The 17099-nt window shown below is 47.3% G+C and overlaps 1 protein-coding gene across 1 annotated transcript in view; it reads left to right on the top strand.

Annotated features, from left to right (window-relative positions):
- Positions 1-17099, top strand: part of BMERB1 (bMERB domain containing 1) — a 68767-nt gene that overhangs the window by 48994 nt on the left and 2674 nt on the right. Inside the window, exons 3-5 of the mRNA XM_084819205.1 lie at positions 9248-9321; positions 14302-14416; positions 16718-16800. Coding sequence (XP_084675331.1) covers positions 9248-9321; positions 14302-14416; positions 16718-16800 — 272 coding nt within the window. The remainder of the gene's footprint in view (positions 1-9247; positions 9322-14301; positions 14417-16717; positions 16801-17099) is intronic.

Raw genomic sequence — 17099 nt, 5'->3', positions numbered from 1 at the left:
AAACCCGAAGGGCTGGATTTGGCCCAGGTTCTGCAACTCTGGTGTATTGGTTCAAAAGTGGGAAAATGGGCCTATTCACACACACCTGGGGGTGGGTGGTTAGGGTAACTGTGGAGGGGCGGGGGTAGAGAAACCATGACAGGCAAGCCTGGCATCTTCCTGGAGTTTTTACCACATATCCCATTGTCCTCTGTGGCACGAATGGGTCCCATATGGCTGTGTGACCACAGAGAAAGTCCGAGGCAGCTAGAGCATTGCCCATAGTGGTGGATGCTGTAGCTGGCAGACTCTATGGTCGTGGTCTGGAAGTCCTCCCAAGCCCGTTCTAACCACTGGGGAGCTTGCCAGGCGACATGGTAAGCCACCCGGGGGCCCTTAACTCTTTTGCAGGAGGATGGCTTGCAAACCAAGGGGAACATGGTTTTCTCCCCCCATGTGACACGCTAAGCTGCCATGGTTAGCAAAAAAAGCCTAACCATCATGGCTTAGCATTACGTGTGAACAGGGCCAATAAGTCAGTTTGCATTAAAATGTGAATAAATTTCTCCCCATTTCCAAATGGAAATATATATTTTGGCACGGGGCTCTGGGAATCCTGTTTCAGGAGCTCCATGCAGAGTTCATCTGTGTACATGTGTGTGTGTCAGTGAGAAACAGGATCACGCCCACGCGTCCCTTTCCCCGATCTCCATAAATGTGATGTGATGCCTGCCATAGGACCTAGGCACATGCACCCTAATATATGTACATTCTGGAAAAGCAGTCTTCCATTTTGGCAGGCTACTGAACATGCATTCAGAGCCTGCAGACATTGGGGTTTATGCGCAGAATTCTGCCCTTCTGCACATGCCATCTTGAAGGTGCAGAAGCCAGGCATGGCAAGGGAATGTGGAAAGTGGGTAGTGTTCTAATCCTCCCTCCTCCACGTCAAATCAATTGTCTGCGCAAGGCTACAGCAGTGTTTGTGTGTGCACGCGCACCTGCGAGCATGCATGTGTGCAGTTCTGTCAGCTTTGGCATTACGTCCAACCTGCGTGCCTTCATGACAATATGGGCTAGAAACCTTAAAAAAATATGAAGTTGACAATCACATTGTACCCTTGCACAGTGTAGCGTGTGTCTTTTTCTTCTTCTGACATCTCTAGTACTCGTCATCATGCTGAGTGCAGTGGTGTATCATGCTTCCTTCAGGATTAGGCTGCTTGTCTTAATTAGGCCCTGTCACTTTGATGAAATAACATCGTTACAATCTTCCATGGAACTAACAGTCTTTGGGGAGCCACCTCTCATTTCTGCCTACAGACAAAGCACATTGATCTAAGTCATTGACTGAATACATTCCCGACTCCTCACATTCCTCGGGAGGTGAGCCCTTTGCAGCTAGGCATCCTAAGAGTTCAGCGAGACATCAACAGAGTGGTCCCCATCATCCCTTCTTGAATTCCCCAGGGACCCCCTGTAGGATCCATAAGTCTCTAAAGGTGGAAGGGTCTAACTGGGCCTCTGCCCTTGCAAAGATGGGCAGCAAATCTACATGTCTTGGCCAGGTAATGTAAGGAATACCTTGCTGGATCAGACCAAAGCTTTACCTAGTCCACATCCTGTACCCTAGCCAGGTGCCAATGGGAACTCCACAAGGAGGCTATAGCCCTGACCCACTGCTGTTCTCCAGTGACTGGTATTCAGAGGTGCTTCTGATCCTGGAGGTCATATAGAGCCACCATTATTACCAGAAAGTTGAGATTGTGGGGTGAGATACAGAGAGAGACTCAAAACCCAAGCTCAGTTTATTTTGATAGAGTACAGTTAAATTCAGTCTAAGAAGGGAGAGAGCATCAAGGGCCTTGAAGCTGCCCATCAACGGTGAGCACCTGAACAGTGGAATGAGCAGGCAGGGACACGGGTCACCTGGTCAGAGTCTTCCCTACAATGGTGAGATATATTGCTTTTCTATTGAAGTGACAGTAATTCTTTCCAAATGTGCATCTTTACATATAACTTAGCAGTTGCAAATTTTATGCGGATCAATGTCCTCTTTTCTTTCAGTGATGCATTTCCTCTTTTTGAGCCATGCGTCAGTGGCCAACTGACTGCCTACTGAGCTACTGGGATGTAGACAAAATCATACTAGATCTTGGGTTGCCAAGAGGCAACAGTTCTCTTTAGGATTCAGAAACAATGGACACACAAATGGATGAAGGAAACAGCCTGCTACGCAACACCTCCCGGATCTCAGCCTGTGTTGATATTCTGAATTGGGAGTGTCCCAGGGACACATAGGGCAGTATCCAGCTGTGTCAGATGATGTTGCACTAGCAGGAACTAGGTTCTAAACTATGTGCAAGAGGAGAATCCAACTAAGGTTATGTTTGTGCAAGCATGGTTATGCAACAGGTTGCAGAGTGGGTTGCGTAAGCATAATGGGCAACTGCTTGTGCAACAGGAAGTTTTGGCAGAGTTCCGCTAGTGCTATTTGACTTTGTGGAATGACAGCATTGGATACTGCCCATATATTACTATGCTCACATTCATCCCACCTAAGATTATTTATTTACAGCATTTGGATACCACTCCATATCTAAAGCAGATTCCAGAGTGGTGAACATACAAGGTAAAACAATAAAAAGATAAAAATATTAAAACACCATATTACAATTATTCTTTTAAAAACATCATGCCAATAAAAACATTCCATTTTTGCAAAAAGCATTCAGTTAAGGCATGCTTCCTGGAAAAGAGCTGTTTTCAGGAGGTGCTGGAAAAAACACAATGTTGGTGCCTGCCTGACCTCCAGGGGCAGGGAGTTCCAAAGAAAGGGGGCCATCACGCTGAAGGCTCTTCAGCGTGTACAGTCCCCTAACTTACTGGTGTTGGGGGAGTTCAACGTACATTCGGAGGCCATCCTCACAGGAGCACCTCGGGACTTCATGGAGACCATGGCCTCCTGGGAGCTGCACCATATTCTAACTGGGCCCACCCATGTAGCCGGTCATGCACTAGACCTTGTGTTTGTTTCTGGAGAAGTGGGGAGTGATCTGGAAGTCGGGGGTATATCCACCACCCCCTTGTCATGGTCAGATCACTATCTGGTGACGTTGGACTTCTCGGTTCCACAACCCCTCCGCAGGGGTGGAGGACCCATTAAAATGGTCCGCCCCAGGCGTCTTATGGATCCAAATGGATTCCTGAACGCGCTTGGGGATTCTCTGGGGCACGCCAACGGCCACTCGGTCGAGACCCTGGTGGGTGGCTGGAATGCCGCAATCACTGGGGCATTAGATCAGGTGGCTCCGAAACGCCCTCTCCCCCTGAACAGGGCTCGGACTGCACCATGGTTCAATCCGCGGTTACAAGCTCTGAAACAGGAGGTGAGATGGCTAGAGCGCCGGTGGCGGAAGTCTCGCTCCAAAGACGATCAGACACGGGCTAGAGCTGTATCTTCAGCCTATCACATGGCGGTGAAGGCAGCAAAAAAGGAATATTATGCTGCCTCTATCGCGTCTGCAGAGTGCTGTCCCAGGAGGCTGTTCCAAGTGGTCCGGAGCCTGGTCGGTCCTGTGGCTCCGGAACCACTGGAGCATTCTAAGGCCTCCTGTGAGGACTTGGCAAGGCACTTTGCAGATAAAATTGATCAGATTAGGTGTGTTACTCTGCACGCTGTGGATACAGTTAGTGAGCAAGAGGCGGCCTGTGGCAAACCGGTTTTGTGGGATCGGTTCCAGCTTCTTCCTCCTGATGAAGTGGACAAGGTGCTTTCATCGGTACGGCCGACCACCTGCTTACTTGATCCTTGCCCATCTTGGCTCATTATGAGCTGCAGAGAGAGACTGGGTGAGGGGATCAAGGCGGTGGTGAACGCCTCCCTTGAGGAGGGAGTGATGCCATCAGCCCTCAAGGAGGCAGTGATAAGACCGCTCTCAAAGAAGCCCTCCTTGGATCCTCAAGTTTTGAACAACTTTCGCCCAGTCTCAAATCTGCCATTTTTGGGCAAGGTGATTGAGCGGGTGGTGGCGATGCAATTGAAGGCACACTTGGAAGAAACTGATTATCTAGACCCATTTCAGTCGGGCTTCAGGCCTGGTCATGGGACAGAAACGGCCTTGGTCACCTTGGTAGATGATATGAGGAGGGCTCTGGATAGGGGTGAATGCTCCTTCCTTGTTCTCCTCGACCTCTCAGCGGCTTTTGATACCGTTGACCACGGTATCCTCCTGGACTGCCTGGAGGGGTTGGGCATTGGGGACACCGTATTGCAGTGGTTCCGGTCCTTCCTCTCCGGCAGGTACCAGAGGATAGCACTGGGAGAGGAGGTTTTGGACCCGTGGCCACTTACTTGTGGGGTGCCACAGGGTTCCATCCTCCCCCCGATGCTATTTAACATCTATGTGAAGCCGTTGGGAGCTATCATCAGGAAGTTTGGGGTGCAGTGTCATCAATATGCGGATGACACGCAGCTCTACCTCTCATTTAAATCTTCACCAAGGTTGGCCGTAGAATCCCTGTCCAAATGTCTGGAGACGGTGAGTGGCTGGATGGGGAGGAATAGGCTGAAGCTGAACCCTGACAAGACCGAGGTACTTTTGGTGGGAGACAAGAGGAGGCTGGGGGATGTTGACCTGGTGTTGAATGGGGTACGGCTACCCTTGAAAGACCAGGTCCGCAGCCTGGGGGTCATTTTGGACTCCCAGTTGTCCATGGAGGCTCAGGTGTCAGCTGTGAGCCGGACAGCGCTGTATCAACTCCATCTGATACGGCGGCTGCGCCCCTTCCTTCCCGACCATCTGCTCCTATTGGTAGTACATGCCCTGGTCTCCTCTCGTTTAGACTATTGTAATGCACTCTACATGGGGTTACCCTTGAAGACGGTTCGGAAGCTGCAGCTGGTACAGAACGCGGCGGCTCGCCTGATTAAAGGCAGCCGCTGGCGAGATCACATCACTCCAGTGCTGAAGGAGTTGCACTGGTTACCAGTTGTTTTCCGGGCCAAATTCAAGGTGTTGGTTTTGACCTTTAAAACCCTATATGGTTCCGGCCCAGCCTATCTTAAGGAGCGCCTCCAGCAGTGCCAGACAGGCCGCTTAACAAGATCAGCCTTGGATGGCCTTCTCTCTGTCCCATCAGCCAGGACAGCTAGACTGGTGAGGACGAGGGAGAGGGCCTTTTCTGTGGTGGCCCCCACTCTGTGGAACTCCCTCCCTAGGGAACTCTGTCATGCCCCCTCTTTAACGAGCTTCCGTCGTGCATTAAAAACGTTGTTGTTCAGGCAGGCATTTGGGGTGGGTTAGGGTATTTTAGAAAATGTTTTTATTGTAGAATTTTATTGTTTTAAACTGTTTTTCTTGTATGTTGTACATCGCCCAGAGTGGCTGGGTGACCAGCCAGATGGGCGATTAATAAATTTAATAATAATAAATAAATAAATAAGGCTCTTCTCCAGGTGGACTCCAGTCGGGCCATAAGTCCATGTGGAACCACCAGGAGCAAGCCCTCCGATGGCCTTTCTGGAGATGGTGGGGCTCTCCATCACTGGAGAGGCTGGGTGGCCCTCTGTCAGGGATGCTGTGGTTATGAGATTTCTGCACTGAGCAGGGGGTTGGACTAATTGACCTCCAAGATCCCTTCCAGCTTTGAAATCGTATGATTCTATGGCTATGGCGCATCTCAGGGCTCAATCAACATGCAGAACAGAATTACCTCTGATGACCGCAGTGACTGGGTAAGGGAGAAGGCGCTCTTTCAGGTATCCTGGTCCCAAGTTGATTAGGGCTTTGTACACTAGTACCAAAACCTTAAACCTGGGCTGGTAGCGAATAGGCAGCCAGTGCTGGTCATAGACTAGTAACCTCAAAAATGTTGATGTATTCTCACACAGTGAAAGGATTAGCCCTTAGCAAGTGGCAAGCAGCCAGTATGGATATGGCCATTCCAGACACTCCTGTCTGTACTAGGTGGCAGACCTTAAGATCTAGCCAAGGGCTATCTAAAGGTAAATCATAAATAAATAAATCGTAAATATATAAATCATCATCAACTTTCAAGTTGCACCATGTCAGATAGCTGGCACTGCCTGTGTTTGCGCAACATGCTAAATCACACTCAGTGGTTGAGTGTGGGTTGTTGTTGAACCATGCGTTGTTTGTTGAACCACGAGTTAGCGTGTTGTCTGACATTTCCCACAGAATGGCTTGTTAACCATGTAGTGTGGCTTATTTTTCTTGAACAGGCCACCTTGAGAACCCATGGTTTGTTATTAGGTTGTTCAGGGTGGTTAACAAGCCACACTGAGTGGTTAACAACCCACCCTGCGGAAAATGTCCTGGGTTCAGACAACATGCTAACCCAACAAACAACCCATGGTTCAACAACAACCCACACTCAGCCAGTGAGTGTGGGTTAGGGTGTTGTGTGAAAAGCCCCCCTGGGAAATAATGAGATAAGGAAGCATAACTAACTGCTTAAGGCAACAGGTCCAACCAGAAGTCTAGGCACAAAAAAGAGCAATTGGTGCTCACCACTAACTCCTCGAAATGACAACGGACTTCCGCATTTCCACTCCAGGTCTCCTTCACAGCATCCTTCCTTGAGGAGATATATGAGTGGACTGGATCTCACCATGGAGGTCCCATTGACCTGAATTACTGGTTGTCACTCGATTGATGATGAGCTAATTGTTTCTTAGATTTACACATCTACAGTGCTACAGCCTTTTCGTTGGCATTAGCTTTATTTCATTCCCTTCAGGAGAAAAAGCTGGCATCTGCTGCTAACCAAATGATGTACACTGATAACTACTGCATTGTGCTTTGTCGGTAGAGGGATGATTGATTATGGCCAGTTTATAACTGAATTGTTAGCAAAGCAGTGGGAGGGCCATGAACAATAGATCTCCCACAAAGGCGAATTTCTGTTATTTCATTCGTCATCCTGACAGGTCTGTTGGCGTTGGATTTTATCAAAGATAATGGGGAATGGGTCTTAAAGAGTAGAGGGAGCTGTATTGGTCCATGAGGGAAGAAAACCCTCCAAAATCCAGGAATTGGGCAATACCTTCATTAGGACCTGTGCCAAATGTCACAAAATACTGTGCAAACTTTTGGGTTCTCCAGAATGCTTCATCGGCATTCCCCAACCTGGTGTCCTCCAGATGTTTTTGTAGTATTACAACTTCCAGCATAACTGGCTATTAGTTGTGCTGACTGGGGCTGATAGGAATTGCAGTCCCAAATATCTGGAGGGCACCATGTTGGGGAAGGCTTGGGGTCCCAATCCAATCTGATCAGCTTCTGTACATGGATTTGGGTGGGCTCTGTGTATGGTGTCCTTTGCCTCAGGCAGCAAAATGTCTTGGAGCAGCCCTGTTATCACACAAGGTGATCAGCAACTTAGGGTACATTCATGGGACTCCCTCATGTTCACTTCCGATCCCAAAGTCTGCGTACTTTGCCCCCCCCCCCACCAATATGCCTCTGTACTAGTGCATAGGGCAGAGAATTATTCACTTCCGGTGATCCACAAAAGGCATCTTCAGACATTATCTGGAATTGCTAGAAAGAGAATGTGAGAGTGACTTGGGCCTCTGTCTTTTGAGGCTTTCGGAAACATTTCAAAGCCCCTGTGGGAAGGTGAAAGATGTACCTCTGGAATCCACACAGGGAGGATGTGGAAGTTGTCACTTTTGCTGATCAAAACCCAGTCGAGCAGCTACCTCATAGGGTTGTTGTGAGGATATAAACAGAGGGGGAACATGTATAGAGCCGTGAACTCTTTGGTAGACAGGTAGGATCAAAACGTAACAGACACGTAGATTTTCAGTCTTTTTTGGTGACCTCTGAAGTCATTCGTGGGGATGCCGCACCACTGAGAAGAACGGTGCGCACCAGGCCATCACAAACCCCAGGATGTGGGGCCTATGTATATGCATTTTCAATGGAATGCAGAGGAGTCTGAACCAGGGCAAATACTACTGCAAATAGAAGGACCATAGGACTGCGCCCCCAGAATTGTTATTCTAGACGAGATTCTTTTTCGGTGTTATAGTAGCTTCACTAAAGCTGCTCTGTTTTGTGCCTGCTGAGGATCTGTCCCATTCCCATTGTACGTTCTCCCCTAGATAAACGGCTGCCTTTTAATTAACATGCACTCAAAATACAATTGCTCTCACAATATGAATCCCATTTCTCAAAACGGGAGAACGTAATACGCCGTTTGCATGTATTTAATGTTGATCCCCCAGAGAGAGGAGCAACAGTTAAATGCAGTTGATTAAATAAAAAGGTGCAATGCCAGTTAAATTCCATTTCAGAGGAGCTCCCATGGGCCGCATTCCATTGGTGGGCATGGCCAAAGGCAAAGGGGGCGGAGCAAAAGTATCAGCATATTTTAGCTTAAAGCCCTTACTGCCAGTAGCTCAGCCTTAGGAGAGACATTTCAACCTTTTAGGATGGGGAAAAAGCTGCACAGAAGCCATGAAAACAAGTAGGGATGGCTCAGGCGCCTGAATCTGGAGGACCTGATCCTGCCTGCACCCCCGAGCCCTGCTTGCCAAGCCCCTGCCCCTGCTCGCCCCCTGTCTGCGCTTGGCAAATGGCTTGCACACACCCTGGCAGCCTCATCAAGCTTCCTGGTGGCCATTTTTTGAGAAATAAAACAGCAATCACAAAAATGTGCATACTTGCGCACACGTGAAAATGCGCATTTTTGCAAATGCACATATTTGAGTATGTGTGAAAATGTGCATATTCCCCAAAATGCACATTTTCGCACACGCACTAAAGGGTGCCTTCGCAAAAATGCACATTTCACCCATGAGAATATGCGCAGTCGCAAACATGTGCATTTTGCGATCGCCTTTTTTTTTTTTTTTTAATGGTGACCACAGAGCTCGACAAGGCTGCTGGGGTGAGTGTGGGCTGCTTGCTGAGTGTGGGAGGGGCTCTGGTCTGGGGACCGGAGAGCAGGGGCAGGGGCTGGGCAGGCGTTCGGAGAACCTGGAGGAGAGTGAGTTCACACATCCCTAGCAACAAGTGATCAGTTGTTGGGGAAAGAGAAAGGACACATGGCCATCTGGTGAAGTCTGGGAGGCTGAATTTGGCTACTCGCCCTGAGGTTCTCCATCGCTGGGCTAGGTAGACAAATAGTCTTGATCTGGTATAAGGCAACTTCCTATCATATCCTGAGGAACTGATTCCACAGAAAGGTGCAGTGGACGTGTATTATTTTCTTCTTCTTCTCATTCCTGTTTCCCCAGGATGGATGATATCCAGTTGTGCAAGGACATCATGAACCTTAAGAAAGAGCTGCAGAATTTAGTTGCAGTCCCAGGTAATTTCTTTCTGAATATTACTTGCATGCATTGAAAAACCAAAGCAAGCCAAACACGGTGACACCAAAAAACCAATCTAAGAGCCTCTCAAACCAAAACGATATTCTGTCCCAGCGGAACTCCCATCAACCAACATGCCATCACCAAAAATCTAGGCAGAGCTTGTAAAAAAGTTAATAACTCCATAGTGACCCTAAAGGAATACAGCTGATGGAGTTATTTCTGTCATGTGTTGGCGGTGGCTTGGGCAGTTACCCTTGATAGGAGAATAGGAGTGTTTCATGTATCATAGTAGCTATGAGACTGAGTTACGAATCAGGAAGTCCTGAGTTCGAATCTCTCCTCTGCCACAAACTCACTCAGTGGCCTTAGGCGGGCCACTCTCTCTCAGCCTCAGTCCCACCCCCCCACCCCCAATTTGCACTATGGGGGGTAATGATATTGCCTTACCTTTTAGTAGGAATAGTCAGACATCAGGCTTGTGGGGCCTACTTTTTTTTTTTTTTTATAGAACCCAGAGATCTGCCAACCAGAGACAAGTACAAAAAAGTGTCAGAGAGGAGGGAAAGAGCCAAATATATACTGCACATCACCCTCCCTCCCACAACCCTGCTGCATATACAACTGCAAATGTATATCTGAATTTTACTACAGATCAGGGATGCAAACACCAAACTCTAAAACTGGATGGCAGAGATGCAGAAGGCATAGTCAACCAGTTAATACAGCTATTTTACAGGCGATGAACCCTGAGGCTAAGAAAGAAATGATTAATACAAGCTCAGCCACAGCAGAGAGGTGTTTGTTTGTTGTCTATTTGAAGTTTTACTACTGAGAGTCAAAAACCCTTGGAGATCTACTGCAAATCACCCAGAGAGCTACCAATAGATTCTGATCTCTCTTTCTCCCACTGCTGCCTTACAGGATTGCTGTAAGGTTGACAAAAAGATCTGAAGTACTTTGAACACTTGAAAGTGCTATACAAATGTTATAATACATAACTGCTACCGCTAGTAGTAATATTTATTTATTTATTTCTTACATTTCTATACTGCCCAATAGCCGAAGCTCCCTGCTACAGTATTACTACAGCATTATTACTACCACGTTACTACTACAATAGTAATCCTACTATAAGTACAAATAATCCTACCACAATAGTACAAGTACTTTTGTTGCACAAAATGCTAGTGTCACCCCCTGGAGGCTAGTCCAATTTGCCCCAAAGAGGAGAGTCAACTTCAGGCTGGGTCCAACTCAATTTTATTGTTTGCAAACAGTTCGACAGAGGAGCTCACGCTCAAAAGCAGAGTCGACCCTGGGCAACTCCCGCGCTACAGTTTTATCACCTCAGCTTGCATTCCTTAGCTAGCGTGTCACTTTGATTGGTTGCTAGCAGTTTGCTTAGCTACCTTATCTTAGGGTTACTGCTCACTCATTCCAGACATGCGCAGCTCTTACAATACTACGTGCTGCTTAAGACACATACAATGGCTTTTAGGTTACATTTTTACTACACTATTACTACTAGTAGTACTGTTACTAGGAATACTACTACTACAGCATTTTTGTCATAAAACCTGGTCTGGAGAATGGCATGCTATTGCATCAGTAAATGAGAGTGGGCACCAACTCCGAAATATCTTTTTTTTACTGTCACATCAGCCCGATTCATACATTCAGCAAAGGTGGTGTGGTTGTTGCTTGAAAAAGAAACCAGACAGGTGCTGTCAGAAGTTGTTCATGAGCGCTGCAAGTATGTCAGTGCAATACACAGAGAAAGAGAGCAAGAGAGAGAAAAGCTGTGCTCACCCACTCAAACTAACAGGTCAGTACAGGAAACACCCACCCTATTTGGACGGGGAACATAATACTCAGGGCCTTCATCAGGGCCCCGTCAATCAAATACCTGTCTTCGAATATCTGAAGGGCTGTCAGGTAGAAGATGGAGCAGACATGTTTTCTGTCACTCAAGAGGGCAGCACTAGAAGCTACGTGTGGAAATGGCAAGGATGCTGATTTCAGCTAAACCAGCCTTTCCCAACATGATGCCCTCCTGATGGTTTTTGGACTACAACTCCCATCAGCCCCAATGAGTCATAGTCCAAAACATCTGGAGAGCCAGTCAGGTGGGAGAGGCTTGGGCTAAACCTTGGGAGACATTTCCTAACGGTAAGAGCTGCTCAACAGTGCAACAGACTGTTTCTGGAGATGGTGGGGCTCTCCGTCACTGGACAGGTTGGGTGGCCCTCTGTCAGGGATGCCGTGGTTATGAGATTTCTGCACTGAGCAGGGGGTTGGACTGAATGACCTCCAAGGTCCCTTCCAGCTTTGAAATGGTATGATTGCAGAACAGAATGACGTGGGGAGGTCTTGAGGTGATACCTATTCTGGGAGAGAGGGCAAGCCAGCGCCAGGTAATAGGTCCTCCTCACCGCTTCCCTTATGGGTGGGTTAGTAAGATGCAATGCCAGGAAAGAGCAGCTGCAGGACATCCAGGCAGAAGTGGGCACCTCTGGGATACTGGTTCCATGGCTCTTGCGCAAGGATGCGGACTGCTGGCCCTGGTTCTGGTAATGCTCAATTGTTTTGCCCCCCAAAGGGGCTCTCTTTCATTCATTCTGAAGCTGCATCCCATGTCACCAATTGAAGTGGCATTACAAATTATTTAAACCCTCCCCCCATATATTCTGAGTCTGTGAGTAATTTATGGCTCTCCTAGGAATAATATTTCCCCCGAGTCGCAGAGTTACAGCATTTCATCACATCCTAAAGATGGTGTACGTAAAGTGCTTTTGCCCTATTCTTGAAGATGAGGTAGATTTATTGCCTGAACGTTGAAGAGGTGCTGTAGCCTCTGTCCAAAAGATTAAGTTGCAATAAAACAACTCTTCTCAAATGCCTACATTATTTAGAAGCATCTTAAAGGCTTGTAAAATTGGATATAAAATACGCACTGGCTGCATCAGTTTGTAGCTTGTCTGATATTTATTTATTTATTTGATTTATACTCCACCTTTTTACCCCCAAATGGCACTTTCTACCAAAAAAATGGCAAAAAAGGTGGCTTACAGAAAAAGACATGAAAGCATTAGGCCTCTTTTATGCTATGAAATAGCATTCCAAGATTCCCTAAATCTGGAGGTTCTGTTTAGCTGTCATGACCAACACGGGGTGCTTCCAAATGGGGCTTTTAGTGTGGGATCACCATGCTCTCCTGCGTAATCAGCCCATGTTTTTCCAGGGCTCATCCTATTTTTTTTCTTCTAATGGTCAAAAATTTGGCTAGCATAAGGAAAGCCGTGCTGTATCAGACCAAAAGTCTATCTAAGTCAGCATCCTGTTTCCACAGCAGCCAACCACTCGCCTCCAGGAAGCCCACATAAATATGTCTAATTTCCCTTTAAGCTGTCCAATGTGGTGCCCATCTCTACATCCTGTGATCACAAACTCCCTTGCTTAACTGTGTGCTGTGTGAAATAGTGCTTCCTTTTATCTGTCCTGAACCTTCAACCATTTGGCCTCAGATCCCATGTTCTAGTGTTATGAGAGAGGGAGGGAAAAAAAGACTCCCCATCCACTTTCTCCACATTAATTTTATATGCCTCTTTCATGTCCTGCCCCCTTACTCACCTGTTTTCTAAACTATCTGCCCCCGCATCTCTCATAGAAGAGTCGCTGCAGTCCCTTGATCATTTTGGTTGCCCTTTTCTGCAAATCCACAATATTCTTTCTGAGACATGGTGTCCAGAACACCATGAGACATGGTGACCAGTACAGAGCATTCCAAAGATGACCAGACCATAGATTTGCATCAGGGCTCTACAAGAGAGGCAGTTTTACTTTTTGATAAGACAGCCTGCTGCCTTCAGGTGCATTTGGAGATGCTGTCCTGTCACCAGGTTTGAAGTTAGGAATGTACGGATCATGTAAAATCTGTTCTGTGTTCTGTGGATTGTCGGGCATCTTTCATTCCATTGTCCACCCATCGACGGAATCGGAGTTTTTTGGTTTCCAAATTTGCGCAAATCCGCATCTGCACAAATCCGCACGTGCAAAAATGCACAAATTCCTCCCAAATGCACATTTTCAGAACTTAGCCTATGGGGGAAATGCAAATGTTTGGCTGGGTTATTTTATTTTTGCATATTTTTCAATGACGAAATTTGCATAAAATTCGGGAAAGTTAGAAAACTGGTCTGCAAGTCCGTGGAGTCTGCCCAACAGGGGAAAAGCCAGTCCTCTGCGGAATCAATGGGCTGGATTCATGAAAATCCAAACTCATTTGTTTCTGTTGTGGATTTCTCCAGTATCCCTAGCTGAGGCGAAATTCAGCTGCCAGTCCAGTTGAGTTCTCTACATGGAATAGGGAGGGAGTGCCATCTTGTCCTTCACCTCAGGCAGCAAAAGGTCTTCAGCCAATCCTGGACAGAAACTGACATTGTGCAGCACCTCGGGCCTACAGTCCAAATCTGGCCCACCCAGAGTTCACTAGATGGCAGTCCGCCTTTCCCCTGACCACTGATGGCTTGGTGGATTCCTGGCTTTTGTGCAGTCCTGTCCCCGTCCCCCCATTCTAAAAGGTTGAAATGCCTCTCTTACAGCTCACTCACTTGCAGGAAGAGCTTCAAGCTAAAATATGCTGGTATTTTTTGCCCCCTCCCCTTGCCTTTAGCTCCACGCCATTTGCCTTCATGCCCCCCTTTTGCCTTTGGCACTACCCACTGCTGGAATGCGGTGTCTCCCCACCTCCACCACCCTCAAGTGCTCCTGCAAGGAATTCAACCCTCAGGCTGAAAGAGATTCAACGCCCCTGCCTGACAAGATGCATTGCTTTCCTCCCAGCATAGTTGAGAAACACAAACCTTGCCACAGAATTAGCAGAACTGGAAGAAAATAAATCTAATTTCTTTCAATCCACCTCCTGTTCTCTCTCTCTGTCTCCCCCCCACCACCACCACTGTTTCTCTCTTGAGCAGAAAAAGATAAGACAAAGCTGCAGAAGCAAAGGGAAGATGAATTGATTCAGAAGATCCACAAACTGGTGCAAAAAAGAGACTTTCTTGTTGATGATGCAGAAGTGGAGAGATTAAGGTAAAAAGACTGAAGATGGTATAGAGCGGGGGTGGGGAAACTGAGGCCCTTCGGGTGCTGATGCACTCCAAAACCCATCATCTTTGACCATTGCCCAGACTATCTGGGCCTGATGGAAATTGGACAGAGAAGTGTGTGCATGTGCTAGATGTACATGTGGAGAGCCAGGGTGGTGTAGTGGTTAGAATGTCAGGAGATCTGGGTTCTTGTCCCCACTCGGCCATGGAAGCTCACTGGGTGAGTTTGGGCCAGTTACAGACTCTCAGCCCAACCTACCTTGGTGTGAAGATTAAATGGAGAGGAGGATTATGTATGCCAACTTGGGTTCCTTAAGGAGGAAAAAAGGCAGGTGTCAGGGTTCCCCTTATGACATGGACCACCTGAGCAACTCCTTAAGGATCTCTTGCCTCCCTAAGAGTCCCACCTTCCTTCTTTTACCTTCCTCTTCCTAATAACATGGGGCTTAGGCTGTAGATGTGGGGTGATTGATACTCCAGCCACCTAGGTTTTAAAACAGTTTATATAAATTTAAAGCAAGCAAATCACAACTAAAGGTATTTTACACAATGGAGCTGAGTGATACAAAAGGCACTGAAAGAAAATAAAAGTTGCAACATGCAAGTTCCTTTATCCTAGCTGCACTTAGACTCCTCTAGGCTGCTTCTTCCTGCTCTGGTCTTCTGACACCGCTCTCACTCTCCTCTTACTGGCTCTCTCGCTCTCTTTATATACTCTCCTCCCTCAAAACTGAAAGTACTGTTTCAAACCTGAAGAAATGAAACTTAACTGGGGAAATGAAACTGAAACTTAACTGGGGAAATGAAACTATTCCTCTCAGAGATACCACCTCCCCCAAAATCTCCAAGCCTTCAAGCCTGAACTTTTCCCCCTTTTCCTCTGTAGGCTTCAAATCTTCGCAGCTGGATATAAATGTAATACATACATACATACAAATAAATACATGTGCACATGTGCCCTGATCCAGCACCCGGCACTTCATGTAGCCTCAGGGCCCAAGAATGTTACTCACGCCTGTTATAAGGTTTCCCAGGCAGGGGGTGGGACAGAGCGGATATAAAATCACCCTTGATGGTAGCAACAGTCTCTCCCCTGCAGCAGTTACCTTTCAGCATCAAAGTTTCTAGAGTGTCTGACAACCCAAATTGTCAATCACTTTGATTGTCGAATCAAAAGCTAACGATCAAACAACCAGTCAAAAGGTCAGTCAAGCAAGGGACAAATCAGAGAGGGAAAGGAAGGAGGTGTGGCTGAGTGGCAGAGCTCCTGCTCTGAATGCAGTCAGTTTCCAGGTTTGATCCCGGGCATCCCTAGTTTTAAAAAAGGATCTAACCGCAGGTAATGGGAAAGCTCTCTGCTGAGACTCAGCAAAGCTGCCATCGGTCAGAGTAGACAGTGCTCAGCTAGCAGGACAAATATCCATCCGACTTGGGGAAATTAAATCAGGGAAGGTTGCAGTCTGTCCCGTTATGGCTGAATCCGGCTCAGCATTAGGGCAAATTACAGGGCAATCCAAAAGGCATGGCAAGAAAGCAGGCAAATGGTCAAGCACAAAGGATTCAGTCCAGTATGGGATCAGGCTAAGGTAGGAGTGGTCAAGATACGAGCTGGTGTCCAAAGGTCAGTAGCATGGCGGGTCAAACACAAGGCAAGGTCTGTAAAATTGGGTACAATAGCCAATACCCTGGGAGACAGAAACAAAATTCAAAGTGATCTTGATAGGCTGGAGCACTGGGCTGAAAACAACAGAGTGACATTTAAGAGGCAAAATTTAATGCCAAGTTCTGCACCTAGGAAAAAGAAACCAAATACACAGTTGCAAGATGGGCTCAACAATACAAGTGAGAAGGATCTTGGAATTGTTGTAGATCACAAGCTGAATAAGTGATGGAGGAGGAGACCATGGAAGCATCGTTACGACACTTTCTATGCACTGTCTGGCCTTCCCCCATTCCGCTCCAATGCAGCCCTGCTAGACAGCCAAAATCGGCTGTCTAGCCACAAATGCAGGGCGGCCGGAGTGCAGAGGAGAGGATCCCCTCCACGCTCCACCCGCACTGCATTGGATAGTTGGTCGCCTCCGAGTTCGGAGGCGGCCAACTATCCCCATAGGATTATGCTCTTAGTGTTGGTGGGGCAAGGTGTAATATGAAGACGTCCTTCCTTTGATTCGTCCTGTACTTCCTGCCGCTCCACAGTTCCGCTATCTCATGTTACATGGAAATAAAAGCTGCTCTTTCGTTTTCTTCCCTACTTGTTTATTGTTCTTTTGCTTCAAAACAGAGAGAAGGAGGAAGACAAGGAGATGGCCGAGTTCCTCCGGATGAAGTTGAAACCTTTAGATAACGTCGTTAGATCTCCTACTAGTGAGTTTCTGAAAACAAACCAAAACTTTCCAAAGAATATCGTGAATCAGAAAGTCCAATTGCAAACTCCATTAGACTTTAGGCTTGGTTCTTCTTACATTTGTGGCACTTGACTTGTCTGAGGATCGGTCACGAATAGCCCCTGCAGTGGTAGAGCAGCTGCTTTGCAAGCAGAAGGTCCCTGGTTTGATCCTCATCAGCAGCTCCAGCCAAAAGGAGGTCAGGGCTGGGAAAGACCCGATGGAGGCTGGAGACTCCGATTTCAGTGGGGCTGTAAATCTGCTCCAGGTCTCAATCAA

The sequence above is a fragment of the Heloderma suspectum genome, chromosome 12, assembly GCF_057233095.1.
Source record: "Heloderma suspectum isolate Gila_16-S chromosome 12, 16-S_ref, whole genome shotgun sequence".
NCBI lineage: Eukaryota > Metazoa > Chordata > Lepidosauria > Squamata > Helodermatidae > Heloderma > Heloderma suspectum.
This window is presented reverse-complemented; position numbering and strand designations above follow the sequence as displayed.